At 40.7% G+C, this 13,404-nt stretch overlaps 1 protein-coding gene across 1 annotated transcript in view; it reads left to right on the forward strand.

Moving 5' to 3' along the window:
* The first annotated feature begins 776 nt into the window (after positions 1-776).
* The window catches only part of LOC139445485 (titin homolog), a 91,343-nt gene continuing 78,715 nt past the window's right edge, over positions 777-13,404 (forward strand). The window contains exon 1 of the mRNA XM_071226626.1: positions 777-906. Coding sequence (XP_071082727.1) covers positions 777-906 — 130 coding nt within the window. The remainder of the gene's footprint in view (positions 907-13,404) is intronic.

Here is a 13,404-nt window from a genome sequence, read left to right on the forward strand (position 1 = left end):
AAGTTAACATTGTTAAGGGGGAAGGAAGGGGGAAGCCCGGCTCATGCAATCACAGGTCCACACTAGTATTCACAGCGAGCTTTATATAGGTAACACAGGCGGGACTAACTCATATCACTCGCTTCTTAATCCGCAATCAGTCATGAGCGTGAAGGCAGTACCAAGTTATGTCAGGAGCCTTGTGGCTTATTTCATGCGCTGATAATACCCTACGCGGCCTACCAGGCTTACACAAAACAGCTTGGTAACGTCCATACCCGTTCCGATCCAGTGAGGAAAAATCCATAGGGTACAAAAGGCTATCAAAAGGATCTGAAAAAAATCAATGAGGCCCCTAGCCACCCTGTAACTGGGCGATTTGTCCATTTGTTAGTGGGACAGTGTTGAGAAAGCTTGGCCTGTGCTGGGCGACTCTGTCTTCACAACTCGGGTAGCTTTCAGACACGGATTTAATCAAAGGCAGGGGACGTTCCATGGTTTACTGAAGAACATTAAAACTACGACTCCAGGATACCTTGAGATATTGGATTAACTGGATTCAAACCGTTGATGGGTTCTCAGGGGTCAGAACCGGGATAGACTGGAGATAGATGTGTCTAGTGGTGACTTTGTGGAGTGTCGTAGGCACATAATTCGCAGTGCATGAACTTGTAACCACGGACTGTTAATGATAGAAGGAGCTTCAGCATCTGGATACTTGCATTGAAAGAGAGATGCTGAACACCTTCATCACTCGACAGGTGTAACAGTGTCCTGGGACTCACAGAGGTGGCGGAATGAGTGGTATCACCCTACCCCCCATCCCCGGGGCTGTCCCGGCCCCCCTGGCAGGTGAATCCCGACCCAGCAGTCGGAGCAGCACGTGCAGCACCTCCATGACCATCGTCCCCCACGTGTACTACACAGGTGAGTCGGCAACGCCACACAACGACGCTACGTCAACATTAAGTTTCTCAGATTGTTGATCTTTCTCATAAGCCATATGGCCTTGTTTCAGAAAATACCTTGTGGACGAGTTTATTGGTTTATTCATAGGATACCATGTTGTATAATGAAACACACATCCACATCCATATCTTCTAATACGGTGATAAATATATTACCTAAATATCACCTTAGACATTTCTTAAAAATGTGCCGCTTTTTTTATTTCAATTGGTTTATGTATAAATAGTTCTTAATCAAAATGTTGTGAAAATGAAACTTTGATAACCAAACTACGTTGTAAAATGTTTCCGAAATAGATTTCAGTATTTTAAAACTATTACCTCATTCTAACTGTATCATGAACTGATTAATGAATAATGAATTTATATCAATGTTCATAGTCAGGTGTAGTCCTGTCGCAGGTAAACTATTATCCCTTGGACGTCTTTATATACATTAGTTAGCACTGAATAAATAATAGTACAGTCGGATATTTACAAGAAATACAACACAACGTTATAAAGTATATTTTCACAGCATGGAGATCATAATTAATTAAAATGCTAGTATTATTGTTTGGTAGAAGAATGAAATAGAAATTTCTTCAAAATGTTATTGAAATTATGACTTATATATAAGAAGAAATATATTTAAATTATATTCAAACTTGACGATGTATGAATCCGCTTCAGCACACATACTTCATGTACCGTATTGCCGACGTATTGAGAAACAGTTTTGTCATAACTGTGTCAACATTCTGGAGAGAACGCTATTATTTCCTTAGTATGTAGTGGAATAAACTTTCTTTCATGTTTTATTACCGCCTCAAATAAAGCACTTATTTTATGGCCATATTTATATTCATTTTTAATCGTCTTTGTCCTGTGTGTATAGAGTATCAGTTGGGATTGTACAGGTATTTGGGCGATGGTAATACAACATTGCACTTGTGGAACCTACACTCAATACTGTATGCCTCTAGTGAGTAAAAGGTGTTTTAATTAAAAAATCGACATAGGGTAATATGGTTTCTTTGGCTGTCAAACCAATTTCCTTTTACCCTGATCTGAACATCAGAGTATTACAAATTGTATAAACTCACGGGCAAAAGAGAGTGTACATCCATGTCTGAAGTGGCCAAAAAGAAACAAACATGAAGTGGTTTTTGATGGTGATACTTTTAATCGGGGTATCATGGTTGTGTTTTAGACCTTTGGTTTGCTGTGTTTCGGTGACTGGTTTCAGCCTTGTAACAATCTCATAACATTGGTCATTTTTTGTCAACTTTGTAAATATTATCATAAATACCTGCATGTTAACATGTCTGATGTATGCGAAACAAACGTGTGTATCGTACGTACAATATATGTAGGTGTATGACACTGACAATTTTTAATCTTTCTCATACATATGCCATTCACGGTCTGAAAGTTATCAAGTCAACGACCGCGTATACTTATACAAATGGGGGCGGTCGGGTAGCCTAGTGGTTAAAGCGTTCGTTCGCTCGTCACGCCGAAGACCCGGGTTCGATTCCCGACATGGGTACAATGTGTGAAGCCCATTCTGGTGTCCCCCGCCGTGATATTGCTGGAATATTGCTAAAAGCGGCGTAAAACCATACTGACTCACTCACTCACTCACTCACTCACTCACTCACTCACTCACTCACTCACTCATACAAATGGTATACAAGTTGAAGTCAAATTGCAGATAACTGTTTTGTCGTTCTAATTCACGTTGTTGTTGAGTTAGAGGTTCATGGGAATAGCTGAAGCGAACAGCGGCAATATTGCTGATGTGGCGTTAAGCACTGTTCATTAATTCACACGAATAGCGAAATCCCGTTTATTGATCTCAGATGCATAAACGCTGCCCTATTGTATCAGGATATATGCAAGGTAGTCTATCCCTTAATAGCTTTAACTATTACATGTAAGAGGTGTACAGATTAGTGGCTGAGTGCGTTTCTGAATCGTAAATATATTAGGAATACAAAATTGATTATGCGAGCATGCGAGCATAAAACATATATAATATTCCTAAAATATAATTTAGTTACGAAAACACAATAGGGCAATAATATCTTTATCATAAAATGTCATTCGTTAAATAATGCATGTTTGAACCAATGAAGAGTCTTTAGAAACCACGTTCAAATACGGAGGGGGAAAGGGGGGGGGGGGGGGGGTAGCCATGTGATCAACTTGTTATGTAATATAAAGGCATTAGGCTCATTCAAGATGAACTGAAACATTAAAACGCTCCTTTGATTATTCTTCGAACAGTGACTATATGAATATTATGGTTTTACATTATTTGAGCAATATTCCAGCAATGTCTCGGCGGGGAGACACCAGAAATCTGAAAACTAACCACGTGGGGAATCGAGCCCGGGCCTTCGGTGTGACGAGTCCAACATTTATCTACTAGACTACCCAACCGCCCCTTTTGTGTATAACGTCTCAACGTGGATTTCACACACATTTGTACCAAATCCTAAACGTTATTTATTTGTCTTCTCTTGCATACAATTTTCAGATACAATTCAATGTAGTTCAATATGAATCAATGGAATATGAATCTGTACATGCACACATCAAAAACCGAGTGTGCTTGTACAATTTCTTGCAACCTATTGCCGGTATAAACAAAACTACATCTCGCCTTTCAAACTGCATATAATTGCAAGTTATTGCAAAAAATCAATCAGTGATCGATGTTTCTATATTAATCGGTTTGGTGTTTGGCAAATATCTTTATCAGATTGTAATAAATCTACAAGTCCTGTGACGTGGGTTATCAGATTGTGGCAATGACTTTCAGTAATAACGCTAAGGTGAAACTAAAAAGATTTTATCAACTGTTCCCACCGAGAATAGCAATCAAGATAGGTTGGGTATTAACTTTATCAGAATCCTGTTCACAGTACGCGCAATGTGTTTACAACGAGCGTTCGGAGACTGACAGCCCGGATTAAAGACTTAGCTCAAATCCATCGTCAGACGTATTATAATCTCGCCGGATTAAGTCGATAATTCACCGACCTTGCAACAAACGAATACAGAATTATAAGACTACTTAGGTACCATTTGTTGATGTGATATTTTACATAGAAACCAGTACTGTTAATCTGTGTATCATTGGACATCCCATAAGAGCAATAGCAATTCGACTTTTTCAAAAGCGAAACCAATGTCTGCCCTTCCAACATTCTTTACTAAAAGTCTTCATATATTTTTTCACATTTCGTTGACATACAACCGTTGTAGTTGCTATGTTCGGAATTATGCTAACGATATAATTATTTTTGGAAAACTGAGAAACAATTTGTTCCGAGAATACTAAGAATCTAATTTGCGTCAAAATTGCAATATTGTTTACTGGAGAGTCTAGATGCGCTGATAATATGTGTAGTTGAATCACTTTTAAGAGTTAAAAATCCTTCAAACAGTAACCGATATATATTCTGTGTGTATCAAAATCCTAGATCCTCGGTCCTGCCAAGATTAGTGCGTGAGTATAGTTTTATGCCGCTTTTAGACATATTCCAACTATATCACATCGGGAGACACCAGAAAAAGTCTTCAGATATTGTACCATACGTAGTGGGGAATCGAACCCGGGCCTTCGTTAATAGCTTTAACCACTGGGCTACACTATACACTGTGTCGTATTGGGTGATGTTTGACATTTCGTTTCTATCTGTCTGTATTGAATTTAACGCGTAAGAGACAAACATTTATTAAATACCTGTGCATTGACGTCTAAAGTATCATTTAAACAATGTTCACTTTACATAAATTCAACTCAACTTCATGTGTCAAAATTATTATTCTGCGGGAGTGCGTTGAATTTAACATTTAATAGTAATACATTTTTAAAACACCCCTTCACTGACGCTTAAAATAACATAAGGACAACATCATTTCAACCCCACAACGAAATGATTTATTTATGCAGGCGTTTGTTGACTTTAACATGCCGGAGACATGTTTATAAAATATCTTTGCACTGTTTTAAAAATCACACTTTCAAAATGTACATTTTACAATAAATTCAACCTCACTTCACGTAACAAAACCATGATTAAAACATTCCTCCAGTCGGCAATGTTTGTGTTAGTTTCCGAGATTAGCTACCAAGCGGGTAAAAAGCGGTGTTTGACACATGCACCTTGTAGGACTCCAGCCAACACGGAGAACAGTTGCAACAAGGAGAACTCTGCCAAGTCTGCATAAACAAATTACCGGACTGAAATACTCAGACCCTTGTGTCTGATACTAGGATACAGGGGAGTAGTATATTATCTGCTCCTTCAGGTAGTGTAAGGGCAACCTCACGACAAACACAACCTTTGAACATGAACAGATCGTGTACATATATTACCATCACTGTTGGTAGTGTTGTGTAGGTTTTATATAGAGTTCGTGATCTCAGATATTTTCATTGTTAGGAGGTACTTGGGCAGTCTATCGATCTTGACTCGATAAGTATGCACTGTAGATTTATAGTCTTTTATTATTCATGACTTTTTCTTTTATTGCTTTTAAGCTTTTGATTATTGATTTCATTGTATGTTTGGTTGTTGTTTTACGCCGCACACACTAAATCAAGTTGTATGAGGGCGGCCTGAAAACTAATTGAATCTGAACCACACAATCCAGTGGCTGATATCATGAGCACCCGTCGGGGTGCGGTGACGCTCAATCAAACAAGCCGCCTAGTTTGACCACCGACCAGCATAGGTTGCTGGGAACTATTTCAATCCTGAAGCCTTGTTATTGACATGGGGATTTGGATCACAAATAAATGTTAAACCTACATTATACGTCAGTGGTCATTTGTATTCATGCATGTAGATATGCAAAACATGCGTAAGGAATTCGTGTCACTCAACAGTACTTGTGTATTTTCTTTCATCATTCAACTAAGGTTATAACAGAAGTGTTGACAGAGACCCTCGTCTTTACGTGTTTATTCAACTCCTAAGAGATATCAATGGTTTGAATAAATACTTGGCTAGACAGTTTTTCACTTGTCATAAAAGTGCGAATGGTTTAATTCATCCCCAAACAAGCTCTGCACACGGCTCATTGATGGACAGATGACGTATGCGACCACGTGACACAACAGGAGCGCAGAGAATCACTTTTTCAAGTCCACGTTCCTGTTGCAGTGGTGCTGTTCACGTGTGCAGGTCTTCTGTTGTCAATGATCAGTCAATCAGTCAATCATCAGTTTTTTTCCAGTGGAGTTTGTGGTGTTAACGAACATAGGATCAGTCAGCATCCTGTACAATTTGTACAATCCGTGTTTCATTCGAAGCCCGGTCTCGTTGACCTAAACTGAAAGGCAAGCAAAACTGAGATCACAGTGACATGAGTAAGCCAAATAAGTTTTTAATTTCAGTTAAGATAAAGGTTTTCTCAAAACTTAAATTCTGCCGAAGAAAGTAAACACAATCGTGATCACGGTGACAAGAGTTCGACAAATCTGTTTTTAATTTCAGTGAAGATAAAGGTGCCTCAAAATTTAAATTTTGCCGATGAAATCAAACAGTCGTCATCACGTTGACATGAGTTTGTGGAGGCACAAAAATAAGCAAACTATCTTTTTCTATGAAATTCACAGTTTACTGGTGTTTAATTGGGTTAAAGATCGACCCGATAAGCAAAAATATCTTTTAAAGATAAAGTTTACTCAAGACTTACATTCTTCCGAGGAAAGTTTGTGTTTTTTTACACACGAAAAGGTGACTTTTAGTTTGACACTCATACACGCAAAGATGACATGAAACTGCCCTGGTCTTCAATGACATGCGTGTTTGTTTATTGTTTAACGCTGATCTCAGCAATATTCCGCAATATGACGGCGGCCTGTAAGTAATCGTGTGACTGACATCATGAGCATCAATCAACCCAATTGAGATGCATCAACCACGTCAGCGGCCTGACACCCGATCCCGTTAGTCGCCTCTTACGACAAACATATAGTCGCCTCTTACGGCAAGAATGGGACAGTGAGAAGTAACGTGTTGCATACAGGCTTTGATGATTGATCTCAAGTTATTAAAACCATATGGTATTCATTGTACGTATTTTGTCATTTTGATACTGCAGAATAAGTATTTTCAAATATCAGTGACGGTGATCCAATGTATGCACGTGTCAATCTATTATTGCAGATGCATGAATTTCTAAAGTCCTATCCCCCCTCCCGAGTACCTGTATCCCAGAGTAATAGAAGGGTAACGCTATTTTTCAGGGCATTATCATTTGCAGAAGCCCGAGATCTTCCATTAACTGACCGACGAAGGAGGGCAGTTGAAAAGGCCGATATACATTTAAGTGACAAATGTCTCAATGGTACAATGCACAGATGACTTCCTTCTGGGTATGACGCTACACCAATAGTCCAGGTTACAGGTCGCTTTGAGTTCATCAGGGGCGGTCGGGTAGCCTAGTGTTTAAAGCGTTCGCTCGTCACGCCGAAGACGCGGGTTCGATTCCCGACATGGGTACAATGTGTGAAGCCCATTTCTGGTGTCCCCCGCCGTGGTATTGCTTGAATATTGCTAAAAGCGGCGTAAAACCATACTCACTCACTCACTCACTCTTTAAATTCATCAGGGGCGGTCGGGTAGCCTAGTGATTAAAGCGTTCGCTCGTCACGCCGAAGACCCGGGTTTGATGTACAACATGGGTACAATGTGTGAAGCCCATTTCTGGTGTCCCCACCCGTGATATTGCTGGAATATTGCTAAAAGCGCCGAAAAATACTCTTTGAATTTATCACTCTCCTTCCTTAAACTACGACCATTCGATGCCAATTCAGACGCCTTTCATAAACACATGAGCAAATGGAATTGGCCAGTCTCTTTTGTCCTCTGCGACAAAAGCCACCAGAATATGTGACCCACATGGAGAAAATGGACTTTATGGCTGCCAGGATACAAATGTGTTGTGACGTCATACGACTCATGACGTCAACTTACTTCAGTGAAGATCGCTGTGTGCGGACTGTACAAAAATATCTTATTTTTGTCTCGTTAGTTCGTAATGCAATAAAAACATTATTTCAAAACCTTTTAGCATACATGTCTACTTTCAAGTGATCAGACATTATGTCTAAAGACTTCAATTATTTTATAAACAGTGATAAGTCGGAAAATGAGTCTAAATGTTGGATGTCATGTCTGTAATATATATAAATATGAATTGAAGCTTGAGAATTGTATTTTGTAGTTCCGAAGATACAGTAGTCTTAAAATATAATGAAAAGTCAAAATGTGATTTTTCCAAGCTCATTAAAATCAGATCTGAGTTCGATTGTGATTTTTCATTCATAAGGTCCCTTATCGCATGTTTGGTCACATATAATAGCAGTGCATGATTAAATAAGTAAACAGAACATTATTTCAAGGAGTCGTTAATTGTTAAAACTCCGTAACAAAATGTTATGCAATGCTGTGTATTCTGCATATCGCGTGCTACAGGCATTTACCTCAATCAGCCAATCAGCATTCCTGTAGAAGCGGTTATACTGTGATTAACACAGGTAATAACAAGATAGCACTGTCCACACGCTTGTTATCGGTGGATACGATATGCAACACACACGAACGCTGTAAACGTCCAACACTGTCAAATGTTCTTGAGATATACCACGTGGACAATGCCGGTCTTGTATTCAAAAACCCAATCATGGCATGGTCACCATTATTTACACTTAAGCAGCATTCGAGACCTACTTTTAATTATATGTTTGTTTGTTTGTTTGTATGTTGTTTAACGCAATATTCCATCTATATGACGGCAGTCTGTAAATAATCAAGCATGGACCAGACAATCCAGTGATTGACATCATGAGCATCGATCAACGTAACTGGGATACGATGACATGTATCAACCAAGTCAGCGAGCTTGACCACCTGATCCCGTTAGTCGCCTCCTACGACAAGCTTAGTCGCCTTTTACGGCAAGCATGGGTTGCTGAAGACCTATTCTACTCCAGATCTTCACGGATCTTAATTATTATATAATTATGGTAAATCGTTTTCTGCATAGTCTGTTCCGGCAATGATCAATATATAGTATTGTAACTCTTTTTGTCACTTCATGATTCGGGGGCACGGGTGGCCAAGTCGTCAAAGGCGCCGCGATTTGCTTTGCAGAGTTGCGTCCCTTGGGCACGCCAGAAACCTATGATTGCGAATCTCGGTTCGCCCCGATTATGTTTCCAGGTTTGTCAGCATCATACCCGTGCCGGTAAACGTCTGAGACCTGCATCACTCCGGGCGTTCATCACATATTAAGTTGACACGCCGCGATATAACTGGAATACTAATAAAAGCAGCATTAAACGCGACTCACTCACTCACTCACTCACTCACTCACTCGGAAGAATCGTTATCGTAGTCCCCGCGATTACTAAACAGAACTAAACAACATGGTTGTTTAACGATTGCATTGTACTTGTTAATGTCTCTCAACTATGCCACAGTTATTTCAAAGTTACCATATAATCTTCACTGTGATCTTGCATCCTTTACATCGAAGTGGTCAACAAACTGATTTACTGGTTTTGTTAAAACAAAAAACGATATTTTATTTTGAATTAGATCTGCTATGGAACGAGTGCAGATATTCTAAAGTAAAGATATTCTAAAGTAAAGAAATATGTTCGTTTTATTACACAGTTGTCCGTCCATTAAGCCAATTTGTATTGATCAGATTCTAACGTCTTGAGGAACACGGTCAGTATCGACTCGTGGTCATTACCTTTGCTCGCTGGTGCATCTCTAATTACCTGCGCGCTGATTAAACCACACAGGTAGAGGTCAAATGAAAGGTGGTTCCATCTACCTGTACTGCATTATATATGTGCGTAAATTAAGAGGTCAACCCCATGGAGAAGTTAGTGAGTGAGTATGGTTTTAAGCCGCTTTTAGCAATATTTTAGCAATATCACGGGTTCACACATTGTACCCATGTGGGAAATCGAACCTGGGTCTTTGGCATGACGAACGCTTTAACCACTACTCCACCGCCACATGAAAAAAATAACATGTCCGCGTACAAGAACATTTTAAAACATAATGACACTGGATCATTACAAGTCAGACAAATGAGTGAGTGAGTATGGTTTAGCACTATTCCAGCAATATAATGGCGGGGAAACACCAATAATGGGCCTCACACATTGTACCCATGTCGTGTACCGGGTTTTCGGCGTGACGAGCGTGACGAGCGAACGTTTAACCACAAGGCTACCCGACCGCCCCCTCAGACAAATGATTTTCAGGGATCCTTTCATTTAACTTTCACTGCTGTTTCGCCAACCTTATGTGTGTTAATCTATGAAACGGGATCTCTTTCTTTATGCATACGAGTGAGACTTTCTGCTCGGATCGGTAAAATCAAAACAAAGAAATTTGGCCAAGAAGCTTAACTTAAGCTCAGGTAGATCGATGATCCGATATACAATATGTAGTGCCATAATGGTCAAATGGTTAATTCTCTTCCACTGATTTACCCGCCAAAACTACATATAAAAGAGACTCGTGAAACAGCCTCCTCTGTTTCATATTAAGATCTTTGCCAAATATCTCTCTTCCATCTTCTACAACTAACGTGACACCAGTGTATCTACCCATATTGTGTATGTTCCTATGTGTTATATGGTCATATCTATACACATATCGACCTTGGTGGATGTCGGTCATCTGGTTTATTCGTCACAACACGAAATTACAAAGGCAGGATGTCTGTTTATTGGCGGTGTGTGAGCTTGGCATTACAATGGGAGGAAATAAAGCTGGAAAAACATGTTTATTGACTGGTCACCGGGGGTCACTTAAAACGCTATATTGAGTGTACCGGGTCATGTCCAAATCCATCGATGCAGTGGTCAGTCTGGTTCATGGTCGTCTTACAGTAAACCGCTACACAGGCTGAACACGGTCTGGACACAGGCTGGACACAGGCTGGACACAGGGTACACCTTGTCCTGATCCCTTGTGTCATTATTGGAACTGAAGTGAAACCCTATTAACTCGAACTCCCAAGGATAATCGATGCATGTCGAATTATTCATTGTTCGAGACAAGCGGAGTTCGTATATAAGACACTGTTCGAACTGATTCTGCCTGGATCATTGCGTCCCCTAGAGACCCCCATCGGAGGTCGAGGGGGCGGGGGAGGGGGGCTGTTGTTTGAGACGGGTTGTTCACATTTCAAGAGATATAATAACTTACTCTGAGAGAGGAGTCAGCAACTGTTTTGGACCAACATCACATTTTTTAGAACATCCAGCATCCAGTGTATTTTATGGCCTCGTTATTTTTCCCAGCATTTTCTGGAACAGATTATCACTTGGTCAAATGGTCAAATGGTCAAATGATCGGCTCCTCTTTGTGTCTTGTTGTTTCTGTACACATGTCTCATGATCCATTTTGTCTCTGTGACATGCGACTTGATTCCGGTTAGAGGAAAGTTTTGCTGACCGTCTACAGCGTATGGTTGACCCAGTCGTCTAAGGCGCCGAAATGTTCTATGGAGTCTCCTCCCACATCAAACTGACAAGATTCAGGAAAGCTGTCATCTACATTTTAGATCTCTAAACCCAGCCCCATGAGTATTCCGGAGCAGAATAGGACCCCAGTACGGAGTATTGTTGTAAGAGCCGAATAAAGTGTTTCTTTATTGTTAAACGCCGCACTCAGCAATATTCCAACTATATGTCGATCTGTAAATAATCGAGTCTGGACCAGACAATCTAGTCATTGACATTGACGCAATGACATGTATCAACAAAGTCAGCGAGCCTGACCACCCGATCCCATTAGTCGCCTTTTACGACAAGCATAGTTGCCTTTTACGGCAAGCATGGGTTGCTTTTGAAGGCTTATTCTACCCCGGAATCCTCACGGATCCCGAATAACGTCAGGTACGGGTGTCACAATGTGCACCGTGGCTACTTGAGTGCCACCGTACCTCGATGGTTGGAGCGCTGCTCAATTTTACAGCCATTGAAATGCCTGGCCCAGACTCGACTGTTCGGAACCGCTGTGATATAACTGGTAATACTGCCGACTACATTCACCCACTTTCGAAACACCGTTGCTATCCGTCTCTTTCGAGACAGTGGGAGTATTGTCAGTGAGTTGGATCTAACGCTTTGAACAGTTCTAGTTGTATCACGGTGTGTCAGCTGGTGGGACGAAAACACGATGTTTCAGACAAACTTAAATCATGATAAAACATAATCATAATTCGAACCCACAATCACAGATTTATCGCGTGCCCAAGGGACACAACTCTACACAGCGAATTGCGGCGCCGACCCCGGGAGTATTGCCTAAAATGTGGTAACCTCCACGGTCGTTTCAATATTAAACGAGTACACTTTATCATGGGACCGACACTCCTTCAAGAACGTCATCAATAATATGCACTAGCCAAGGTAAGCCCATGCAATACCTGGATCAATCCGTTACTTTATAACGCTCATATGAGCATTAGACTTCAATACACATTTTGGCAAACCGTTATTTATATAAAGTAGCGGAAGCCAGTGCCTTCAACACTGTGTCAAGCCCCACGTGTTCAGCGATGTCACTACCACAGACATTTGACAGGTTCCTGTGATCCCCGGATCAGAAGAACATCCTCTGGTATGCAGATCTGGACTCTCGCCATGGTGGCGATGTCACGTCCAGCGCGGGGGACAGGGGAGTGGGGTCCCGGGGTCTGTGTTGTGGAGACGTCTATCCACTAACACTTGAATGTGAAACTATCAACAAGCGTAAGTTATGTTGTTACTGTCAATTCCGGATGTAACGAACTATTGAAACAATGTTCACTCGACCATCAACGCTGGATACCACTGATCAGGGGCTTGTCCACTTCGTTATAGCCGATATTTCGTTATACCCAATTCGGTTTATCCAAAGTTGAACTTTCGGCATGGGGACTCCTTGGCTGTCTGTTGAAGCTGACATTGGTAAACGTAATTGAGCATCTGAAACGAAATTGATCGATCGTTTTACACCCCGTCTGTCTACGAAGAGTTAATCAAGAAATTGACTTTTGAAATTAGTATCCAATCAGATTGTCACAATTCCTGTTAATCCTCATCCTTACTGTACCTCTGGCTACACCACCTATTTGCATTGTTACTCTTACATCTGGCTACACCACCTATTTGCATTGTTACTCTTACATCTGGCTACACCACCTATTTGCATTGTTACTCTTACATCTGGCTACACCACCTATTTGCATTGTTACTCTTACATCTGGCTTCACCACCTATTTGCATTGTTACTCTTACATCTGGCTTCACCACCTATTTGCATTGTTACTCTTACATCTGGCTTCACCACCCATTTGCATTGTTACTCTTACATCTGACTTCACAACCCATTTGCATTGTTACTCTTACATCTGGCTTCACCACCCATTTGCATTG

This window comes from Haliotis cracherodii, unplaced genomic scaffold (assembly GCF_022045235.1).
Source record: "Haliotis cracherodii isolate W230 unplaced genomic scaffold, xgHalCrac1.p SCAF_6, whole genome shotgun sequence".
Classification (NCBI taxonomy): Eukaryota; Metazoa; Mollusca; class Gastropoda; order Lepetellida; family Haliotidae; genus Haliotis; species Haliotis cracherodii.